At 34.5% G+C, this 23,673-nt stretch overlaps 1 protein-coding gene across 2 annotated transcripts in view; it reads left to right on the forward strand.

The window, feature by feature from the left end:
• Positions 1 to 23,673, forward strand: part of zgc:174356 (uncharacterized protein LOC100137120 homolog) — a 45,418-nt gene that overhangs the window by 15,968 nt on the left and 5,777 nt on the right. The window contains exons 4-6 of one of the 2 annotated variants that reach the window (XM_051132650.1): positions 829 to 967; positions 4,411 to 4,494; positions 9,850 to 10,006. In XM_051132650.1, coding sequence (XP_050988607.1) covers positions 829 to 967; positions 4,411 to 4,494; positions 9,850 to 10,006 — 380 coding nt within the window. Of the gene's footprint in view, positions 1 to 828; positions 968 to 4,410; positions 4,495 to 9,849; positions 10,011 to 23,673 lie in introns of those variants that run through there. The other variant, XM_051132651.1, reaches the window with a different exon arrangement.

Consider the following 23,673-nt stretch of genomic DNA (forward strand, 5'->3'; position numbering starts at 1 on the left):
ACAGAACAGTTTTGTTAGTCTTAAAATGTTAAATTACATTGGGGCCGATAGCCTTGTGGCCAGCGCTCTGACATGTAGCATCATTGCGCTTCAGGTGTCCCGAGTTTGAGTCCTGGCTCAAGGACCCTGTCCCCCTCTCTCTCTCCCACTTCACTTCCTGTCCACTTACTGTCCTACCGAAATAAAGGCATAAAATGCCAAAAATAAAATCTTTTTAAAAAGACATTACAGCCTTGCTGATGAGAACCGATCTTTGAAAAATTGCGATCTGGTTTAGTGTTTCAGCTGCAGAAACTGAAAACAGATTCCGTTGCTCTCTGACAGTCTGCATTATGAACTGTGTTTGTTCGTCAGTCTTTGAGTGGAGTCTGTTGTACTCTTGGATACATCACTTTGCAACACCTCTTTCTTGCGTTTGCATTAATCTTCATTTAGGAAGAATAACAAAGAAGTTGTGAGTGTTCTGCCATTGTCATGACATGTTGCCAAGTATGGTAACTCATACTCAGAAATTCTGCTTGGCATTTAACTCCAAGTGACTTGAATCCACAATCTTCGGGTTACAAGTCCAACTCTGTAGCCATTGGGCCACAAAATTATAGGGATGAAATTTTGCATACAAATGAATTGGGGTAACTAAGAATGGATCTAAAGCAATTACATATAATAATGGATCCCTTTTTAGTTTTTGTTCCATTACACGCTTTTTTCGAGGCACTTAAAAGTTATAATGGATTGAACTTCAACCATGATGGCAGTTTTTTTTTTTTTTTTTTCTATCTTGGCATGGGTTTTTCAGCTCTAACCTGCTGTGCTTTTCTCTGGCAGGGCTTTGGTCTGCTGGGTCTATTTCCTCTCCTGATGAGGTGTATGAAGGAGACAACAGTAGCAAAACTCAGCGCTTTGTTCAGAGCCGCCTCTTACATCCTACTCGCCTTCTCAAGCAACACATGGATGGTCTTCCTCGGTAAGCTCTCCTCACCTCATATGATTTAGATAAATGATGTATTGACATAATGAACTCCTTGCAAAGTTATTGTGCATGAAGAATGATCAAGAAAGTCATTATGTCAAGTTAATGATGCAGTAGGGTCAATGATGTGATTTATATTGTCCAGACCTATTAATTTATTCAAATACACATTAAAAATGCAATTTATATATACAGTGACTTGAATACACATATTCTGTGATAAGCCATTGTTGATTTATGAATTAAAATTCATTTTGTTCTTTTCTCGGTGGCATAAAATACAAAATATCAAGGTAAGTAATATAAAAAAAGTTTTTGGAAAGTAATATAATTTAATACTGTAATTTAATTATTTTAAATGGTATAATATATTACACTACCATTTTTTTTAAAAGAAAAATAATATTTTTATTAAGCAATATAATAAATTGATTAAAAAATGATAGTAAATATATTTATAATGTTCAAAATCATTTTAATTTCAAATAAATATTGTTCAGGTAGCAAACATCTATTCACAAAAAAATCCTGGAAAAGTATCATGGTTTGCATAAAAATATTAAGCAGCATGACTATTTTCCTTGATAATAATAATAAAAAATGTTTTTTGAACATCAAAACAAAATATTAATGATTTCTGAAGAATCATGTGACAGTGAAGACCGGAATAATGGCTAATAATATATTTAAAATATATTAAAATAGAAAACAGTTATTTTAAATTGTAATAATATTTTACAATATTAACTTTTATATTTTACTGTATTTTTTAACCTTGGTGAGCATGACAGACTTTCAAAAACTTCATACAAGTTTTTAACAGTAATGTATATCATATACACAGCATAAATGAGTACACCCCCTCTAAAACGTAACAAATTCAGCAATTACTCTTAACTTAGATGACATGTTAGTGTCTTTTGGATATATAATGTTCCAACGGGCCTGCTTGATTAATTACTGAAGAAGAATTTCAAAATGATAAGGCTAAATAAGATTTTCTTATCAAAGTGATAAAATGCTGTGTTGCAAAGTACACCCTCCTGAAAGTGACTGAATAGTTTTAATAGGTTTAAGGCTATTTTTGATCAACATGTAAATATATCAAACCAAAACTTTTAAAGACAAGTAATTTCCTGACAATTAAAAGTGTTATATAGCCCACTGAATAATACTCAGACTTAACACTGGCAGCAATGGAACCACTTGGAAGAGAACTGCCAGGTGACTTATTTCTTAACATAAAAGAGGACAATGGTACAAGAGGAATACCAAATTATTATTTTAAGCGTGAAAATATAGCAGAAGTAGCACCGACATTCAATAACAATGGACTTGTGATAAGGCTCCTGAAATAATCAGGTCTTCACTTTAAGTTTTCATTTAGTGATGAGTGAATTTTTGCTAGAAAAAGAGCAGGAGAAATATCATGCCAGCATCTCAGAGCTGGAAAAAGCTATGAAAAGAGTGACACAGCCTGCAGAAGTGACATGGATGGTTGTTGTCACCACTAGAATTACCTACTGTAGCCAAAGCACAATAAATTCATTTAACCTCTCCCAAGGCCCATATTTACAAAATATACAGTAGACTTCTCGGAATCCATACTCTGGTCTTAAGAGACCAAGTCAATCATTTCGGATCCAAAAACATCCAAAATGTTCTGGTGTTGCTAGAGGAGGAGTACGGTGAGAAGTGCCTGGTTCCCACAATGACATTCAGTGGTAGTAAAGCTCTTATACTGGGATTTATGGGTGATGAAGGTGTGAGGGAGTTGTACTTTATCAATCCTGTCATGAATTCACACTGCTGTGTAATTTTAAGCATGACAATGAAAATATTCATTCTCCCAAGGTGAAAATCTTAAGGCTCTTAAGCAGCTGTGTGGGATGAGCAAAACTCCCCATTAAAGACCAGGGCATTTAAGGAGGAGTTAAACAGGACAGATGTGAAAATTTGTCATGAACTTGTCATGAACTCAAAGTTCTGGAGGACATATTAAGCACTAGAATATTATACATTTACTGAATTAAATCTAGGTGTACTCATTTCTGCAATCCTTCATTTAAACAAAATAGGCTAATTTACTTATCTAGCAGAAAATATTGTCTTATATTTTGTCGTTTTTATATGTTTAATACATTTCAAATTTGCCATATTTCCACAAATTATATTAGGGATCATTAGGAAAATACATCTTTTATATTTATTTAGAGGGGATGTACTGATTTATGCTGTGCACTGTATATGTATTTAAAACATTTTGACCACCAAAGTCTTTCATATTTCATATATTTTACTTTTAAATTTGTCATTGACATGGTAGTGTGTCATGTTGTCACAGGGTAACGTGGGAAGGTTTTACACTTCAAGATGGTGAGAACCAGCACAACTGACCCTATTTCAAATCTGTCAGCGAGCATATCAAAGCGCATCTCTCTTCCCTAAAACAATGTAGATTTCTTTTGTCAGCATGTGACATGCACAAAGCAAATGTTTCCCACTCGAGGCCCGACAGTCCTCACTGGAGCTGACTGTTTTAACAAGACAGTCAAATGTTTTGGAAAAAACAGTCTACCTGACCAGACTTTTTATGATTTACGTTCATTCCTCACTGCTGTCTGAACTCCTGGCCTTGTTCCAGGGGGGCTCCACCTCTAAAGAGGAGTTCTCAGAGTGGTAAGTAACGATAACATTGTGCCAGCCTTCATAGACGGCCACTCTCAGGGAGAGACAGCCGGATCGGCGTTAATACTGTTAATTAAATAAATGGTTGTGGAAATTGTTATTCTAATCGATGTGGCGAACGAAAGCCTTTTAAAGGGAGATGAGTGGCGGCGCTGATGAATTATCACTGCCAGGGAGGCTGGAATTTGCATGCTGGTCTTTTCTGTTGGCTGCGATAATGAGGGGCACAGCGGTGGCACACGGGAGTCATAACCTCCATTCTGAAAGTACAGCGCATGTGTGGTGTGTGCAGAACTGGCACACACACACACATGTGTGCAGATACACCCCACCACATACGCATCAACGCAAATACAGAAAACCTTTTGTTCTCCTGAGGATCTGCTTTTCTTGATCACGCATGATCAGGCTGCTGCGACGAGCGAGTGACTTTACATTCTGAGCCATTAGGAGAAGCCCATGCTTTGTAATCACAATTACCTCTCAGAATTTCATACATATAGATTAAGCTCATGAATTATTGAATATTCCACTTAGATTCAGTTACACTTTAGAACTGGTTAGCATTCCTCTGGCCTCACCAGAGAGATTAGTTAATTGTATCTTTATGTTTAACTCTAAGTAATGTTTCTTAAGCTGTGTTTAATCTAGGCCTAGTGTATGCAGGTCTATATGTTAGTACATTATATTGTTTACTGTTAATCTGATTAGTTTTCTGAGTTTTTGTGATCTGTTCTGTGTTTTTTTAGTTGCTGTAGTTGGCACTCCATCTGGTATCAACCAAGCTGTGATTCGTTCTTTGTCTTCTGCCATCGTGGGAGCTGATGAACAAGGTATTGTTTTAAAAATTTACAATTCAATTAGAGAAAGAGAGAAACACCACAAAAAAGAAAGTACTAAAATGATGAACTGCCATGGTTTTGGACATGGTAGGATGGAAAAATCATGATTTTTGAATAGATATAATGGTAAAATTAATTGTAAAATCATGGGTTTTGGATGGTCCTTTTGGGAGTTATTTTGGGAAAATGCGTTTTTTTTTTTTTGGTTTTTGGAAAGTCTTTTTGGAAATGAACCAAAAGTGTTTGTAGTAAGACCTTGAGAACCATATATTTACTATTGTCTGACTTTAAGATACTACCATATTTTAACCATTTACTACCATATTTCAACTATAAAATTTACACTTTTGTAATAAAAAAGACAATTGTGCCTATAAACTTGGTTACTGCAGTTTTGCAGTAGTAACCCTTAGTAAAAAATAAATATACTAAAATGTATTTAAAATACATTTATTTCATGCTAAGTATACTACAAATACATTTACACATGTGACACTGGACCACAAAACCAGTCTTAAGTCGCTGGAGTTTATTTGTAGCAATACCCAAAAATACATTGTATGGGTCAAAATTATTGATTTTTCTTTTATGGCAAAAATCATTAGGAAATTACATAAAGATCATGTTCCATCAAGATATTTTGTAAAATTCCTACTGTAAATGTATGAAAACTTAAGTTTTGATTAGTCATATACATTGTTAAGAACATTATTTGAAGAACTTTAAAGGCAATTTTTCTCAATATTTTGATGTTTTAGCACCCTCAGATACCTGATTTTTAAATAGTTGTATCTTGGCCAAATATTGTCTCATCCAAACAAACAAACACCAATGAAAAGCTTATTTATCCAGCTTTCATATGAAAATGACCTTTATGACTGGTTTTGTGATCCTGGGTCACATATTATGTATATTATACAAATACCCTGGAACTGTACTTTTAGTATACTAAAGTGGTATATTTAAAGTCTGCTAAATTAGAGCAACTATTTTTGTATTTAATGCACTTTAATTGTGCAGAAGATGTACTTAAGTATATTTGCTTGTGCTAAAGTCAAACTGTTGAAAGCATACTTAAGGTAAATATTAATTATTTTTTAATATTATTATTAATTATATATTTTAAATATTCTGCATTTAAAGACTGATATTATTTAAAGATCTTACAGTGCTCATCAATAGTGACATTAAAACATGGTACAATGGTATTTGTAGCAAGACCACAATAACCACATATTCACTTTGTTTTACTTTAAGATACCAAGTTTGTACCATATTTGAACCTTTTACTACCATATTTTAACTGTGGTATTTACAGTTAAACATTTGTAATAAAAAGGATAATAAATCTGCCCAAAAACTCTTTGGTTACTGGAGTTTTACAATAGTGACGCCATGGTCAATTTTCATAATGGACGTGTTAGCAAGGTAAAATCTTCTTCTTTTTCGTTCTTTTTTTTTTTTCGTAGAAATACTGTGGTAACATTGTGGCTTTTGGATATAAACCATGGCTATACATGGCCAGGATGGTAAAATAATGATTTTTGGATGGTCCTTTTGGGAATCATTTTGGGAAAAATACTTATGGTACTTATAGTAAAACCAAAATAACCACAAATTTACAGTAGTTTTACTACATTGACCATATTTTAACATGATATTTGTAGTAAAACTATAGTAATAAAAATGTAAGCAAGCAAGTAAGTAAGTACATAAATAAATACATAGTTTTAGAGTACCATGGTAATCACACATGTTTGTGGACATGGTAGCATAGTAAAAATTGTATTGTATTTTATTTTATTTTATTTTTTAATACCTTGGTAAAACATGCTTTTTATAACCAACTGTATTTTGTAGTTAGACCACAAATCTACCATTGTTTCCCTACAATAACTATATTTTAACGGTGACATTTGTATTAAAACTATGGCAATAAACATCATAATAAAGCTCTCAAAAAGTTAAAAACAAAGTTGTTCTATAATATTAGGTTAATTTTCATAAGGGAGATGCCATGGTAATACCATTTCTTGGTAACACTTTACATTAAGATTGTATTAGTTAACGCTGGTTAATGCATTAGTTTGCATGAACAGCACATCTGTTTAGCATTATTTAATCTTTGTTAATGTTAACTTGCACATATACTAATGCATCTCTTTCACATTAATGACTTAATCAGTTAATGATGGTTAATGTGTTTGTTAACGCTCACTTACGCATGTACTAATGCATTTGCAGTTTGCAGTTAATGCATTAGTTAAGATGAACTAACAATGAACAACGCATCTGTTCAGCATTACTTAATCTTCATTAATGTTAAATTACACATTCTAATGCATCTCTCCGCAGTTTAATTAGTTAACGTTAGTTAATGCATTAGTTAACATGAACTAACAATGAACAGTGCATCAGTTCAGCATTACTTAATCTTTGTTAATGTTAAATTACGCATATACTAATGCATCTCTTCACATTAAGTTTATTTTAGTTAACATTAATGCATTAGGTAAAATATAACAATGAACAACACCACTGTTCAGGATTTCTTAGTTTTGTGTTAATGTAAACTTACACATATATTAATGAATCTCTTTACATTAACAGTTTAATTAGTTAACATTAGTTAATGCATTAGTTAACATGAACTAACAATGAACTATGCCTGTAAATAGCTTTAATTCATGTTTTTCAATGCTAACACATTACATATATACGTAGTGTATTGATGTAGCAGTTACCACACACAAAGGATAAACAATACTAACTCACTCACTAAAGTGAACATCAACTGATATGTTATGTTTGTAAACTGTTTATTAACATGACTTATCACTAACATAGTATTTACTAAGGGAATTTGTGAACCTTATTGTAAAGTGTGCACTATAAAAATACAAATAAATTAAATTTTTCTGAATCTTAGAGTGAATACCATGAATATACAGTAGTATTCATTTAGTACAACGGTATTACCATCTGAAACCATCCCTGTGTGTTTTTTTATTAGAGCGTATTGCATTGCGTAATGTGTACATCACAGCTTTTCTTTCTTCTCTCTGTTTGATCTACAAGCCCACAAATGAGCTGAAATATCCTGAGGAAACTGCAAAGTGTTTTGACCTTCATGTGACAAAGAGATTTGAGTCATGCTTTCCTTCTAAATCTTTACTTTCTTTGACATTTGTTTCTGCCTGATAACGTAGCTAAAAGCCCAAGATTTAACCTCCATTGTCCTTTCACAAATCCTTAATGAGAGGCGTCGCAGTATGCATAATTAACCAGGGAACTGAACACTTTTCAGCTTTCTCCATAAAAATCACAGAATTATCAAACTCTACTAAATTGAAAACAATGCAGGAGGAACAGAGCAACAACAAACAACATCTTGAATACACTTTCATATTCATATTGGTTTGTTTCCACTTACACAGCGTGCAGCTGTAAGCCAAACCGAAAAAGAAATACCCATTTAGTTTGTAGACACAAACATCTTTCTCCCCATTACTTTTATTTATTTTCCCGTTGATGCAAGAGTGATACCACTGTGAAAGGACACAGTGATGACAGGCCATTCCTATCCATAAATGCACTGTTTTCACCGTGCAATCCGCCTCTCTCTCCACTTTGACTGCCGTTTCCTCGGCTTGTGTCTCGGATTGCATGTGTCACTGACTCTATTGCAGTTTCCAGTCATTCCGGGGCACTCACACGACTTCCAGCTCCGGTGAAGATCAATAAGTATTGCATGTTCCAGGCACTTACGGGCTGCCCCGACGCTCGACGACTCATTCTGCTCCAGTTAGTCAGAGCAGTCACGAAGTTCAGCGTAGCTCAGGGAGATATTTTATCAAAGTGGATCAAACCATTATTCATGCCAACGATCTACTGCACAGACCTCAGGTTCCACGGCTATTATTCTTTCATTCAGATAAAATCATAGGTTATGAATTTCAGGTGCATCCACAGCATATTAATGAAACGGCACTAGCTTTATCCATAACGTTTGGGATATCTTTATCAGAAACGTGTGTTTTTAATTTAGGGTAATTGCTGGGCTCTGCTAATATTAAAAATGATTCATTAGTTAGTAACACTTTAATGACAATGTCCTTGATACAGATTTTACAAGTAGAAATTACAGTAGAAATTTTGCAGAATTATGATAGATAGATTTCACATAAAAGACGTTTACATATAGTCCACAAAAAAAAAAAAATCATTGAATTTATAAAAATGACCCTGTTCAAAAGTTTACATACGCTTGATTTTTATTACTGTGTTGTTACCTGAATGATCCACAGATGTGTTTTTTTGTTTATTGATAGTCGTTCATGAGTCCCTTGTTTGTCCTGAACAGTTAAACTATCCGCTGTTCCAGAAAAACCCTTCAGGTCCCACAAATTCTTTGGTTTTTCAGCATTTTTGTGTATTTGAACCCTTTTCAACAATGACTGTGTGGTTTTGAGATCCATCCTTTCACACTGAGGACAACTGAGGGACTCATATGCAACTATTACAGAAGGCTTCAGAAGGAAAAACAATGCATTAGGAGACAGGGGGTGTAAACTTTTGAATGGAATGAGGATGTGTAAATTTTTCTTATTTTGCCTAAATATTTTATTTATTTATTTTTTTTAATTTAGCACTGCCCTTTAGAAGCTACAAAAGATTCTTACGTGTCCAGAAAACAAAATAAGTTAATTCACCCTGCTCTTCAAATTCAAAAAGTTTTCACCTCCTGGCACTTAATATATAGTTTTTCCTTCTGAAGCATCAGTGAGTGTTTGAATCTTCTGCAGTAGTTGCATATGAGTCCCTCAGTTGTCCTCAGTGTGAAAAGATGGATCTCAAAATCACATTCATTGTTGGAAAGAGTTTTAATACACAAAAATGCTGAAAAACCAAAGAATTTGTGGGACCTGAAGGACTTTTCTGAAGAACAGCAGGCAGTTCAGGACAAACAAGGGACTCATGAACAACTATCACTAAACAAAAAAACACAGCTGTGGGTCATTCAGGTAACAACACAGTATTAAGAATCAAGTGTATGTAAACTTTTGAACAGGGTCATTTTTATAAATTCATCTATTATTTTCTCTTGTGTACTATATGTAAACATCTTTTATGTGAAATGTCTTATTCAGGTCAGTACTAAATAAAAAATAACGTGCATTTTGTATGATCCCTCTTATTTTGGTAAAATAATTAACATTTTGCAGATTCTGCAAGGTGTATGTAAACTTTTGACTTCAACTGTATATAGATACAGTTGAACTAAGCCTGGTGGAACTGAATTTCTCAGTTTCACGTCTTTATTTATTTGAATGTTGATGTTCTCAGGTGCCATGTTCTCCTTCTCGGCCTCAGTGGAAGCGACCTGCATCCTTATTTCTGCTACGATCTTTAACGGGCTGTACCCCCTGACCCTGCCTACCTTCCCCGGGATGCCCTTCATCATCATGGCAGTCTTCATGCTCATCGTGTTCATTCTCTTGCAGTAAGTGAACCACTCTTTGATATGGAAACTGAATATAGTGAATGCAACACAATTAAAGGGATAGTTCACCCCAAAATAAAAATTACCCCATGATTTACTCATCCTCTAGCCATCCTATGACTTTCTGCTTTCAGACAAATATAATTGGATTTATATTAAAAAATGTCCTGGCTCTTCCAAGCTTTATAATAGCAGCGAATGGCTGTTGAGATTTTGAAGCAAATTACAGTGCATCCATCCATCATAAAAAGTGCTCCACACGACACCAGCGGGTTAATAAAGGCCTTCTGAAGTGAATCGATGCTTTTATCCATATTTAAAACTTTATGAACGTAATTTCTAGCTTCTGCTAACACACATTTACAAGAGAGTGGTGTTTCAGCGGATGATGTAGGACGTAAGCATAGTAAGCATATTCACTGCCATTTTGCTAACAATTCTTAAACAACAAGATTGTGGCTGTTGTAATATCAAACATTAAATGTTTCTAAACCACACAACGATTTCAGAATAATATTTGAGGCGTGACTTTGTAATTTATGTGGTAGAACAAAACAGGACTCTTCAGGTAATATTATGCACAGACCTTATTTTACTCATAAATTGAAAACTGCTGCTCTAAAAGCCCATTAGAAATTCCAGAGAGAAGCCATGGCTCAAAAATGCTAATTCTCTTGTGGGTATTAGGGCTACAAACCGAACAGCTCTATTCAATTTATTTGTATAGAGCTTTTCACAATACTTATTGTTCAAAAGGCAGCTTTACAAAGAATAGTGCCTTAAACCCCCAGCGAGCAAGCCAACTCGACAGTGGCAAGCAAAAACTCCCTAAGATATTTAAATAGATGAGGAAGAACCTTTAGGAGGAACCAAGATACAGTTGGGGAAGTTCTCCTTCTCAGTATCACACATAAGTGTGCATGCATACATTTTAATTTGAACAGATGTAATCTAGCTACATAAAATTAATTGTATTCATTATTAGCTAGTTTGTTTTTCAATTAAATGTCATCATCAGTGTTCTATTTTTCCCCTTCCACAATTCACAATAGCTCTGCAGATATACAGTGTGATTGTTGGCATGGCAACGCTTTTGGTCAAATGAGGTCACAATTATTGTCTAATTTTAATGTTAATTGCTTGCTTAGTGTCTGGGATAATTGCATTAAATATTCATTTTGAGGTAGTACCAAATGGAGCCATAGTTTAATTGGAAATACAGAAAACTAATGTTTATTTTAATAGCCGGTTAATAAGATACTCACATAAACAGAATGATCTGCATTGTCCTTCAAAAATATTTTAGTTACTGTCCCACTTTATATTAAGTAGCCTTAACTACTAAGCACTTATATCAGAAAATAAGTACAATGTACTTATTGTGTTCATATTGTATTGTAAAACACTTTTGCTGCTATTGAGGTGGGACACAGGTAAGATTAAGGACACATTTGGCGGTATGGGTAGGTTTAAGGGTGGTGTAAGGTCAGCAGTGTAATTCTAAATGTAATTACATGCAGGTAATTTTTTAAAATATAAGTACAGTGTAAACACATGCATGTACACAGTAAGTCCATTGCACCAAATGATTCATTTAAATGTAAGTAATAGCTCTAATATGTGTTTTACTTTAAAGCATGTCTCCAATGATTTTGATTTTTATACATTTGGAGAAGATGAGCATGACATATTGTGTGCTAATAGCATAACATGAGAACTTGCATTTGTCATACGGAGAAATATAGAGGATGGCAAATTAGATATTGATCCATCTCTTGCGTATTCTTCAGCATTTACAGTGAGAGAGGGATCTTAATACACTTCTGCTCTTCACCACATGCAGTACTTGTGATGTGCAAGTCTAAACTCAATCACTAAGGTCTAGTTTCAGATAGTAGCTTAATGTTCTCAAAAAGGTTCTTTAAGAGTTTTTTAAAGGTCAGACGTTGTCATTCAGTGACGTAAGTGTTGTAGAAATAGCACTTCCACTTTTAAGGGAGGTCAGTGTGGCTTGTGCTTGTTTGAGACTGGAATTAAATGTCTGTTTGGTAATCAAACATGTTATTCTAACAGAACAGAGCACTGTTTTACAGTAATGTGCATTACAATAATGTGATGGTGGTGATGGCTCTTGATAAATGCTCTTTATTTAATGGTCTTCCCATTTGCCATTAAATGCACAGATGGGTAACTTCTACCAAAACACATTAATATGTCTGACTCAACCGGACTACATAATGATACATTAGAGCATGGTGCTAGCAACAAGGTCATGGGCCCATTACAATGTATACTTTTAATTCAAATATAAGCTATTTGGGATATAAATGTCAGCAAAATGTATAAATGTAAATGTCAGTGAAGTCAATATCCAGTGTTTGGGCTTTCAAAATATTTTTACACAAGGCGTATGTACATTACCTTTCAAAAGGAAATGCTATAATGCAAAACAAGGCATTATGAGCCAGGGGTGTAAACTTTTGAACAGAATGAATATGTGCACATTTTTCTTATTTTGCATAAAATTAACTTAGCATATATGTTTCCCAGAAGACAAAATAAGTAAAATTTACCCTGATCTTTACTTTCCAAAAGTTTTCACCCCCTCTCCAGCTCTTAATGCATTGTGTTTTCTTCTGGAGCATCAGTGAGTGTTGTCCTGTTGTCCTCAGTGTGAAAACATTATTACTGTATTTTTGATAAATGCAGGATAAGAGACTTCTTACTAAAAGCACAAAATATTACTACTACCCCAATACCTTCAAAATGTAGTGTTTTATATTATTATTTTGTGTTAACTTGTGTGACCAGAAGAATTAAATAAATGGTATGAGACAGTCACATAGTCATCCATTTTTATACAAAACCAAATCTACTCCACTGATTTTTTTTTTTTTTTTTTTTTTTGTGAGTTTACGATGGAATGCACTTTATGTCTAGTATCTTTAGCTCATTCATCAAAATAGATAACCTGCTATGCGCAATCACAGTAATAGCCCTTTCAAGGGGTTCCCTGAAAAGCTTTGATCTAACTGACGCACTTGTCAGGTTGGCAATAAACAGCTCTACCGCCTCCATTATCAGCCTTCAAATTGATTCTGACGTGCATTTGATGTTCTTCCTCAGACTATATAATTAAGTGATTGTCTTAGGTAATGAAGGCATTAAGTAATGTACACCTGCAATAAAGCCTGTGTGTGGTGGGTAGTGAAGTGTAGCATGGTTATCACACCCAGGCTGTAATTACACCACTAATGGGCTGTTCCCGGAGGCAGTGCCCGCTCAGGGTCGCACAGTCTCCTCTGCGTCCCAAGCAGCCCGCTATTAAACCTGTGCAATTCAGAGGAGGACATGCGGTTCTTAATCCATACTTAATCCATTATCCTGCTAGGAAATGATACATGTCAAATCAGAAATTGCAGGCCGTTTTGTGAAAGACTCAAATTACACCCTTTGATGTTTGGCTTTTTTATTTGCATCAAGTGAATTTGAAAACAGCACCCGTAAATGCAATGAAAGCTCATTTGAAAAAATTTGCTTCTACCTACATTTGTGCAAAACACCATACAGTGCATGCAATCCACTAAGGTTTCTGGCTGAAATAACACCAACTTCTTTCCTTTTCACAAAGGGGCAGATTATTGATTAATTAAGACTTTATTAAAATTCATTAATTTTTGTGTGGTTGCTTGCACAATGTCCTTAAAACACACTTTTACCATCCAAATCCAATTCTGCTTATCGAATCTGATTCTTACCTAGTTTCTTAACCAGTTTAACTTCCAACAAGGTAAAATAAAAATGAAGTCAAACACTTAGATATCAAACATATCTAAACATAAATTCTGGGTTGTTTTGTAAAACATTCTGTTGCAGCTCAATACTCTGAACCAAAATCAGCAGCCTACTGGACACTAACATAAAGAACTTTTGTCTTTGATTTTAACAAAAATACTACAGCAAAAACAACTAGACTAACTAATATAAATTTCAAACATTATTAAAGACAAATATACAGAAAATGAATTCGTAATAGCACAAATAGCATAACTGCACAAAGTTCAGGTACAGAAATCAAATGTATAATAACACTCCATAGGTCTTCTTTTTTATAAATAAAATGTAGATTAATCCTAATTAACGTTACATATGTTATTAATTTAAGGTCAGAGTGATTTTCGTTTTCTTTTGCTATTTGATTAACATTATTGACATAGACGGCTGCTGTCACTTTAAGACTGCACGGATACAAAATACTGTTACACATATGTGACCCTGGACCACAAAACCAGTCATAAATGTACATTTTTCGAAATTGAGACTTATACATCATCTGAATAAATAAGATTTCTATTGGTGTATGGTTTGTTAGGATATGACAATATTTGGTCGAGATACAACTATTTGAAGATCTGGAATCTGAGGGTGCAAAAAAAATCTAAATACTTAAACTTGAAGTGAACAAATGAAGTTCTTAGCTATGCATATTACTAATCAACGATTAAGTTTTGATATATTTACGGTAGGAAATTTAAAAAAATATGTTCATGGAACATGATCAATTTCAATTTTGATGATCAATTTTGACCCATACAATGGATTTTTGACTATTGCCACAAACCCGTGCTACTTATTACTTGTTTTGTGGTCCAGGGTCACATATGTTTTATTTCTCAAATGTTTATACTCACTTAAGACAAACCAACAGTGTTTACAAGGATCTTTTACATCATTTTGTGCGCATTTGCTCATTTAAGCACAAGAAGATGCAAAAGAGAAGTCAATTCAGTATTCGAGTACTATATGAGAGGAAGAGTGTGGGTGTTCAAACTGAGTTCTCTTTCATGTCTTTTTGCACTTCAACGTTCACATTTAGGCTGCATGTCCACCAAAAGCATTTTTAACCAGCTGAAAACGGCAGGCTCTCTGCCTGAAAATAATAAACACAATTTGTTGAGTCAGCTTAAAATAATTTGTTACACTGCTGCCTTAAAATTTTAAGTTCAGTCAACTAAAATAAGTTTAGTCAACTTGAAATGTTAAGTTGTACTAAGTAACAACTTAGATATTTGTGTTTGCTAAACTTAACAGATGGGTAAGTAACCCAGCTGCCTTAAAATTTTAATTTTTAATTAAGTTGATTCAACTCAAATATCTAAGTTGTCACTTAGTATAATTTAACATTCAAAGCTGAGTAAACTTTTTTTGAGTTGACTGAACTTTAAATTTTATGGCAGCCAGGTTACAAATTATTTTAAGTTGACTCAACAAATTGTTTTTTACAGTGTAAAATGCACACACAGGAATTGATAAGTGGAATTGAAATGCATGTCTTATCGGATCCATGGTTCTTGGAAATTTGGAACCGGGTCTAAAATGTAACTGGTTCTCGATACCCAACCCTATTTACCATAGTGCATAATTTGTAACCAAACACGTTTCAACATATCCATCGCATAACCAACTTCATATGTAAAGATTTAAAAAAAGGCAGTAAAAAATAATGAAAAATAATTTACATTTAAGTGCAAATAGTGATAGATTATATTTACACTATGTAGAAATAGCAGTAATCATAGCTAGATGGTATTCATAATACTTGCCAGATACTTGTGCCTCAGTATATTGTACATTATAAAACTGTATTCAGTAATAACGTATTGAGTGTAAATGATCATTTTTATTAAATTATTAAATGGATGCTGCCTTATTGGGACAGTAAAGCCCCCTCCCTACATCTACCCCTAACCTTAACTGATAAACACATGTGAGGCACTTTATTTTCCACTTCGCAATTATTTTCTTCATTTTATTGAAAATGCCTTTCTGATCTGATATGTGACCCTGGACCACAAAACCAGTCATAAGGGTCAGTTTTTTATTAAGGGTCAGTGATCTTTATTTAATATCCAAATTATTTTTGGCATAAAAGAAAAATAAATAATTTTGACCCATACAATATATTGTTGGCTATTGCTACAAATATACCCGTGCTACTTACGACTGATTTTGTGGTCCAGGGTCACATATGTGATGTGAAAAGGGAGAAGAACGAGTTTGGCAAAAGGCGAATTTGAACTTGGTCGATCGCATCAAAAAGCCAAAGTAAACTTGCTCGGTAGCTCACCTGGTAAAGCAGTGTACTTGCTATGCTGAGCACTCAGGTGAAATACGAATCATGACACTTGATAAAAAAGCACAAAAACTTGTACAAGCAAGCTAAAATGGCATGATTGCTTCAGCAAATTGTGTTTTCATCTCATGTTTGCTTTTGTTACACTGTTTATTAGGTTTAGGGTAGGGTTTAGTGTAGGTGATACGTTCTTTTCAATTAATTTTCGAATTTTCAATTTGCCACTCACCATATTCACATGGTTCACTCAACTTTTCATATTAATCTGTTTCTAAAAAAAACGTTGAATGCACTTTTAGAGCCACTCATTGGACATTTTCACACAAAGTATAGCGAAATGTTCAGGAAGCAACACAGTCATTTTGCCGAATGTCGAATGTTTTTCCTGGGTTGCATAAATGCCTGAACGGCATGGGTTTGAACATCCCTGCACTACTGTACATAATTACGCTCTTATCAACATGAAAAAGCTTTTCAGAGAAAACAAATGTGAAACGTGACTAACCACTAGTTATTTTGTTCGTCATCATCAGTGCCAAGAGCTTCACCACGGCTCCATCTTAGCCTTCAGGGACGTTTCTATTTCATGTGTGTGCGCTTGTGCACATCTCGGGATGTCAGTCAAACTGAAGAGGAATTGCAGAGTGTATGATACCTGACCCTATGGAATATTGATGAGCCTGAGGAGAAATAAAAGAGAATAAAAGAAAAAGTAATGACAGAGTCCGGGTGGGTGAATAAGAGCAGTCTGCCTCTGTGGTGCCACTGACTCAAATCAGAGTTTACACAGAGACTCTGGAGACTGCAGACTTAAGACCAGTCTTAATCCATCCATCAAAGCCTCTCTCTCATTACGCTCCACAATTACCGGGACTATGAAGGGCTTGTCTGTTAAAATCTGACTTCAAACAGTCTTTTTTGTATTTAAGCGCTTAGCCCTTCTTTCATTCCCCTTCATTTCTGGCCTCATATTCAGGATTTCGAATGTGATTATATCTGCTCAAACACCGTAACTAGAACTGTACTGTTTAGAGAGAGTGTTTACACCGGTGGCACGTGACTCAACGCCAATGCAAAATGAGGTTGGATTTTATAAATAATAAAAACCACACAATGGTCCCGTCGCCCTAAGCCCCCTCTGGGTCTGTGCTTTGGTGACGTAATACAGCACAGACTGTTTGGTAGTAGAAGGCCGTTTCAAGTCGGCAGGACTGCAGGTGTGCCATTTGAGGCAGGACTGATGTATTATTTGAGGAACATGGGAAATATAAATATGACATTCATTCTTTGAAATAAAAAAAAAAGGTTTTAAAGCATGACAATACAGGAGAACATTTTTAAAGGGTTAGCTCACCCAAAAATGAAAAGTTTGTTATTATTTACTTACAATAATATCCGTCCAAATCATAAGACTTTCGTTAATCTGAACACAAATATTTTCATTGCTGTCCATCAGTTAAAAGTCAATGCAACTAAAAATTTCAAGCTTCAGAAAGTGCATACAGACATGTATATTAGAGCTCTCAAATCGTGATTAATTGGGTTAAATCGGGATTAATTGTATCCAAGATAAAAGTTTAAAAAGTTACAAAATAAAAATATATACATACACGCATGTGTGTGTATCTATATATACATATACAGATGAGATCAAAAGTTTGCACCCCCTTTCAGAAGCATTAAAAAATGTTAATTATTTTACCAACATAAGAGGGATCATACAAAATGCATGCTATTGTTTATTTAGTACTGACCTGAATAAGATATTTCAGATAAAAGATGTTTACATATAGTCCACAAGAGAAAATAATAGTTGAATTTATAAAAATGACCCTGCTCAAAAGTTTAAATATCATATTTTTTTCATTTAGTATTGACGTTCAGATTATACAGAAGATAGTTACATGTTTCCCAGAAGGCAAAATTACATTTACCCTGTAATTCAAAAAGTTTTCACCCCCCGGCTTTAGCTATATAGTTATATGATATATATATAGTTTCGAAGTAAAAAAAAAAAAAAAATGGTAAGATTACCTTATATCTTCAGACATTTACAGTATATTTAAGATACAATAAATATTTTCATTTTCTCTAGGGCTGCATGATAAATCGTGTGCGATTGTCAGGTGCGTTTAGTCAGTAAAGCCGGTACTTCGATTAGTAGTAAATCTCCATCACGTGCGTTCAGCTGGAGCAGCAATTAATACACAGAGCCATAAATCACTGACAAGCTACGCAAAATCGCGCTTATAATCGAATGTGATTAATCTGCGATTATGAGCGCCATCATCTGTGATTATGAGCGCCATTTTGCGTAGCTTGTCAGCAGATTTACGGCTAATTAAAGTACCGGCTTTACTGACTAAACGCGCCTGGCAATCACATGCGATTTATCGTGAAGCCCTAATTTTCACTTAGGAAAATAAGTTTTCAATTGATGTATGCTTGTTAGGGTAGGACAATATTTGGTTGAGATACAACTTTTTGAAAATCTGCATATGAAGGTGCAAAAAAATCTAAATATTGAGAAACTCGCCGTTAAAATTGTTCAAATGAAGTTCTTAGCAACGCATATTACTAATCAAAAATTAAGGTTTGATATATTTTACGGTAGGAAATTTACAAAATATCTTCACGGAACGTGATCTTTACTTAATATCCTACTGATTTTTGGCATAAAAGAAAAATAAATAATTTTGACCCATACAATGTATTGTTGGCTATTGCTACAAATATACCCGTGCTACTTATGACTGATTTTGTGGTCAAGGGTCACATATGTGATGTAAAAAAGGAAGAAAAACGAGTTCGGCAAAAGACAGATTTGAACTTGGTCAATCGCTTTAATACAATGACAATATAAAGTCAAATTATTTAATTTTGGAAACAATATTAAAACAAAACAACAACACTGTTTCATTAGACACTCCATAATGCCTTACCACCATACACTTGTATTGTACTGTAATGTACTGTAACAAATTATTTTGCTATTTTTTACAAAACAGTGGAAACAGAAATGTCACAAACACTGTTAATCCAACTTATCTGTGTGTAAGTAGTATTTTTAAAAGTGTTTGAGTGGCAGAATTGTTATTGTGGTTGCACAGTAATGTGCCAAGATGTTTATAGAGATTTTCAGTCATCCGTAACACAGACTGTGAGGTAAAACCCATTAAGAATTCAGGAGTTGCTAAAGATGTTTTGCTGCTCGTTCAGGTAAAAAATGGCGAAAAGCCTTTTTTCCTCACATTTGTATTTTAGAGGGGTGAAAGAAGCATAGATTTTCACACTTCATTCACACAAATGTGTGTAAACATACACTACTGATCAAAAGTGTGGGGTCTGTATAATTTTTAAATGTTTTTGAGATTTACAAGTCTTTTATGATCTCCAAAGCAAGCATTTATTTGATGAAAATAAAGTAAAAAAGTAACGTTGTGAAATATTGTTACAATTTAAAATAACTATTTTAATATATTTATGTTGGCTTGAAAAGCCAACTTACTGAAATGCTATTTAAGCTCCTTCTTCTGAGACCAAATTTTAAAATGCATAATGCATAAAAAAGCTTTCAAGCTACAGCCACCAAACTCGGGTCAAACTTTCAGATTAGTCTAACTTGGGTTGCTGTATCTTTTCTAACTTATCTGACTTACCGTTTTTGTAAATCAGACTATCAAAACCACAAAAAGACTTTCATTAAGGAGGTGAAAACTTTTGTATAATCAGATTTACTGCAGATCTATTGCTACAGCAAAGCTTAAAACCCAACTAAAATAGCCTAAGCTGGTTGGCTGCACTGGCTGTTCTCCCAAGCTGGTTTTAAAGTCAGGCTGGTCTTAGCTGGTTAAGCCGGGAGACCTGCTAAAAGACCAACCAAGCTTAAACCAGCTATTTTCATCTTAAACAAGCTAAGACTAGACAACCATCCTAGGCTGATTTTAGCTGTTTTTTTTTTTGTTTTTTTTAGCTGGTTTTAGATGGGTTTAACTGGTTTTTAGATGGCTTTTTGCTAAATTGTGAAACTCATGTATTAAATTCATGTGACGGAAGGGATGAGATGGAAACAATAGCAGGTAAAACCGGTTTATTGAACAGATGAGATCGATATAAAATACAATGAACAGGATGAATGAATAGGATGGATGAACTGGATGGATCTCTCAGACGGACGGTGACGCAGGGACAAGATGGCCAGAGTGATGAGGTGCGATGAATGGTGAAAATCCAGTGAAGTATAATCCAAAGACGAAATCCAGATACGATCCAACGGGCACGAACAACGACCAGGAAACTCCAGACAAACAGACACTGAAAACCACACCCAACAACATCGAACAACCATCTGACAAACAGGAGAGATTTCAGTGAGAATATATAGGGTGTGTAAATAGGCAGCAGCTGATGAGGGTAATGAGGACTAAACCAAATCAGACAAATAGCTGGGGGGGAGACAAAGGGAGAACCCAAATCAGAACAATGACAAAGACCAGAAACACAAGGAGACATGTAACACACAGACAGACACAAGTAAACGTGACATGAAGAACACAGTGGATTTCATGAACCGTGACAATTCAGTGCACACAGACTGAAGTAGTTTAAGTCTTTGGTTCTTTTAAATGTGATGATTTTGACTCACATTTAACAAAAACCTACCAGTTCACTATCTCAACAAATTAAAATACTTCATAAGACCAATAATAAAAAAAAAACATTTTTAGTGAATTGTTGGCCTTCTGGAAAGTATGTTCATTTACTGTATATGTACTAAATACTTGGTAGGGGCTCCTTTTGCTTTAATTACTGCCTCAATTTGGCGTGGCATGGAGGTGATCAGTCTGTGGCACTGCTGAGGTGGTATGGAAGCCCAGGTTTCTTTGACAGTTGCCTTCAGCTCATCTATATTTTTTGGTCTCTTGTTTCAAATTTTTCTCTTAACAATACCCCATAGATTCTCTATGGGGTTCAGGTCTGGTGAGTTTGCTGGCCAGTCAAGCACACCAACACCATGGTCATTTAACCAACTTGTGGCGTTTTTGGTAGTGTGGGCAAGTGCCAAATCCTGCTGGAAAATGAAATGAGCATCTTTAAAAAGCTGGTCAGCAGAAAGAAGGATGAAGTGCTCTAAAATTTCTTGGTAAACGGGTGCAGTGACTTTTGAGTTTTCAAAAAACACAGTGGACCAACACCAGCAGATGACATTGAATCCCAAATCATCACAGACTGTGGAAACTTAACACTGGACTTCAAGCAACTTAGGCTTTGAGCTTCACCACCCTTCCTTCAGACTCAAGGACCTTGGTTTCCAAATGAAATACAAAACTTGCTCTCATATGAAAAGAGGACTTTGGACCCCTGGGCAACAGTCCATTTCTTCTTCTCCTTAGCCCAGGTAAGACGCCTCTGACATTGTCTGTGGTTCAGGAGTGGCTTAACAAGAGTAATACGACAACTGTAGCCAAATTCCTTGACACGTCTGTGTGTGGCGGCTCATGATGCATTGACCCCAGCCTCAGTCCATTCCTTGTGAAGTTCACCCAAATTCTTAAATCGATTTAGCTTGACACAGATTTGGTGGGTTTTTGTTAAATGTGAGCCAAAATCATCACAATTAAAAGAACCAAAGACTTAAGCTACTTCAGTCTGTGTGCAGTGAATTTATTTAATACACAAGTTTTAGAATTAGAGCTGAATTACTGAAATAAATGAACTTTTCCATGACATTCTAATTTATTGAGATGCACCTGTATACACCATTAACTACGACTTTTCCCTTAATAAATTCCTAATTTGCTTCTTATTAATAGTTAGTAGGTAGTTGTTAAGTTTAGGTTTTACTAAATTATTAACTTTCAAAATCAAGCTTTTACAACTGCTTCAAACTTTCAGGCTAGGCTTTCAACTTTAAACTTTGTTCTCAAACTTTACTCACCTAGTTTAAAAATATCATTTATTTCTGTCACGGCAAAGCTTTTCTTCTTCTGCTTCTTCTTACTAGTTGAACATTTTTTGTGCTGCATGTGAAAAGTGTGGACATATTTTTTCAGGGTTTTTGATGAAAAGAAAGTTTTAAGAACAACATATATATTTTGTAACATTATGAATGTTTTTTTTTAAATCAATTTTTACCTTGCAGCATTAAAATCAATTTCCTTCCATGAATGAATGAAAAAATGAATAAATACTGGCAAAAAATGACTGACCCCAGACTTTTGAACAGTGCTGTACATGTCTGTATTGTCTGTTAAAATAATGCCATAAAACTATAGGCAGTGGCATGATACAGTTTCAGGTATAGTGGCATTTGAATCCATACATAGAGCTCTGCTAAACCTTTTGTGATCATTTAAACTGGATTTATTCTGTCTTTCAATGAAAACAAATCCACAGCTCCAGCTGGACCTTTATTGCAGAGCTTGAAGCTAAAATGTGCGTGGCAGTTGGTCAATACATTCCTCTTGTTTTAATTGTTTATTTATTTATCGGCTCTACTGAAGAAATGTGTATTGGCGTTAGCCTAGAGGGAAGTACAGTGTTGAGATCCTTGGAGTAAATTGAGTGTCTGGTTACCATGGCGGCACCATGAAAATGAGTGTTGCTTTGCGCTGTGAATCTATAATGACGGAGAGTTCCAGTCTGGAGATTATAAAAGAGATTTGTGAACGCTGTGGCCAAAATATACACTGCTTTGACATCTGCACCTCAGGTTTTGTAAAGCAGCCGTTTTTCATGTCTCAAAATTCATTTCATATTGCAGAGCGTTGTAAAGATTAATGTTTGATGACTCTTGACTTTATTGGACAGATGCAGGATGCGTATGCGCGCTTTTGAATGCAGAGAGGAGGTCTTTTGCATGGCTTGCCTTTAAATATGCAAGACCCCTGAGACTCTGTTTGTTGTTCAACTCCTGTTCTATTTTCATCATGAATAATTATGCTTTTTCTCAGCCAAAACAGCAGCATGGACGTTTTGCAGGTGTAGGTTATGGCCCAGTGCCTTAAATGAACCTGTGAACTGAAGCAAAAATGTCAAACCACACGGGGTACATTTAAAACTTACTTTTAATATTCCAAGTGTGCAAAAATGAAATAAAATTCAAACGTTTGAATTTAATGTGAGTGAATTTAATAATGATTTAAGAATTTACATGTGACTTAATAATTGCATATTATTAATGTTTAGTATTATTGTTGCTGTTTTTACGTGCTTCAAATATAACTATGATATTTACTATTTTCTGTTTATCATTTACAAAAACTAATTGAGTTGCATGCAAGTTGAATTCTAAATATGCAACATTTAATTACATTGAATTGAATACATAATTTTAAATTAATTAAAAATGGTCATTGATTAGTATTTTTATTAAAAAATCAGTTATTGTTTACAATTCAAAATAATTAAAAACACAAAAACATTAAATGCTACATGTAGCTACATTTAAAGCACACAAAAATCACATTATCAAATTATATCACTACATTATAACACCAGTAACAGCAGCGACAATAAAAAATACTACTACTAT

Source organism: Labeo rohita, chromosome 17 (assembly GCF_022985175.1).
Source record: "Labeo rohita strain BAU-BD-2019 chromosome 17, IGBB_LRoh.1.0, whole genome shotgun sequence".
NCBI lineage: Eukaryota > Metazoa > Chordata > Actinopteri > Cypriniformes > Cyprinidae > Labeo > Labeo rohita.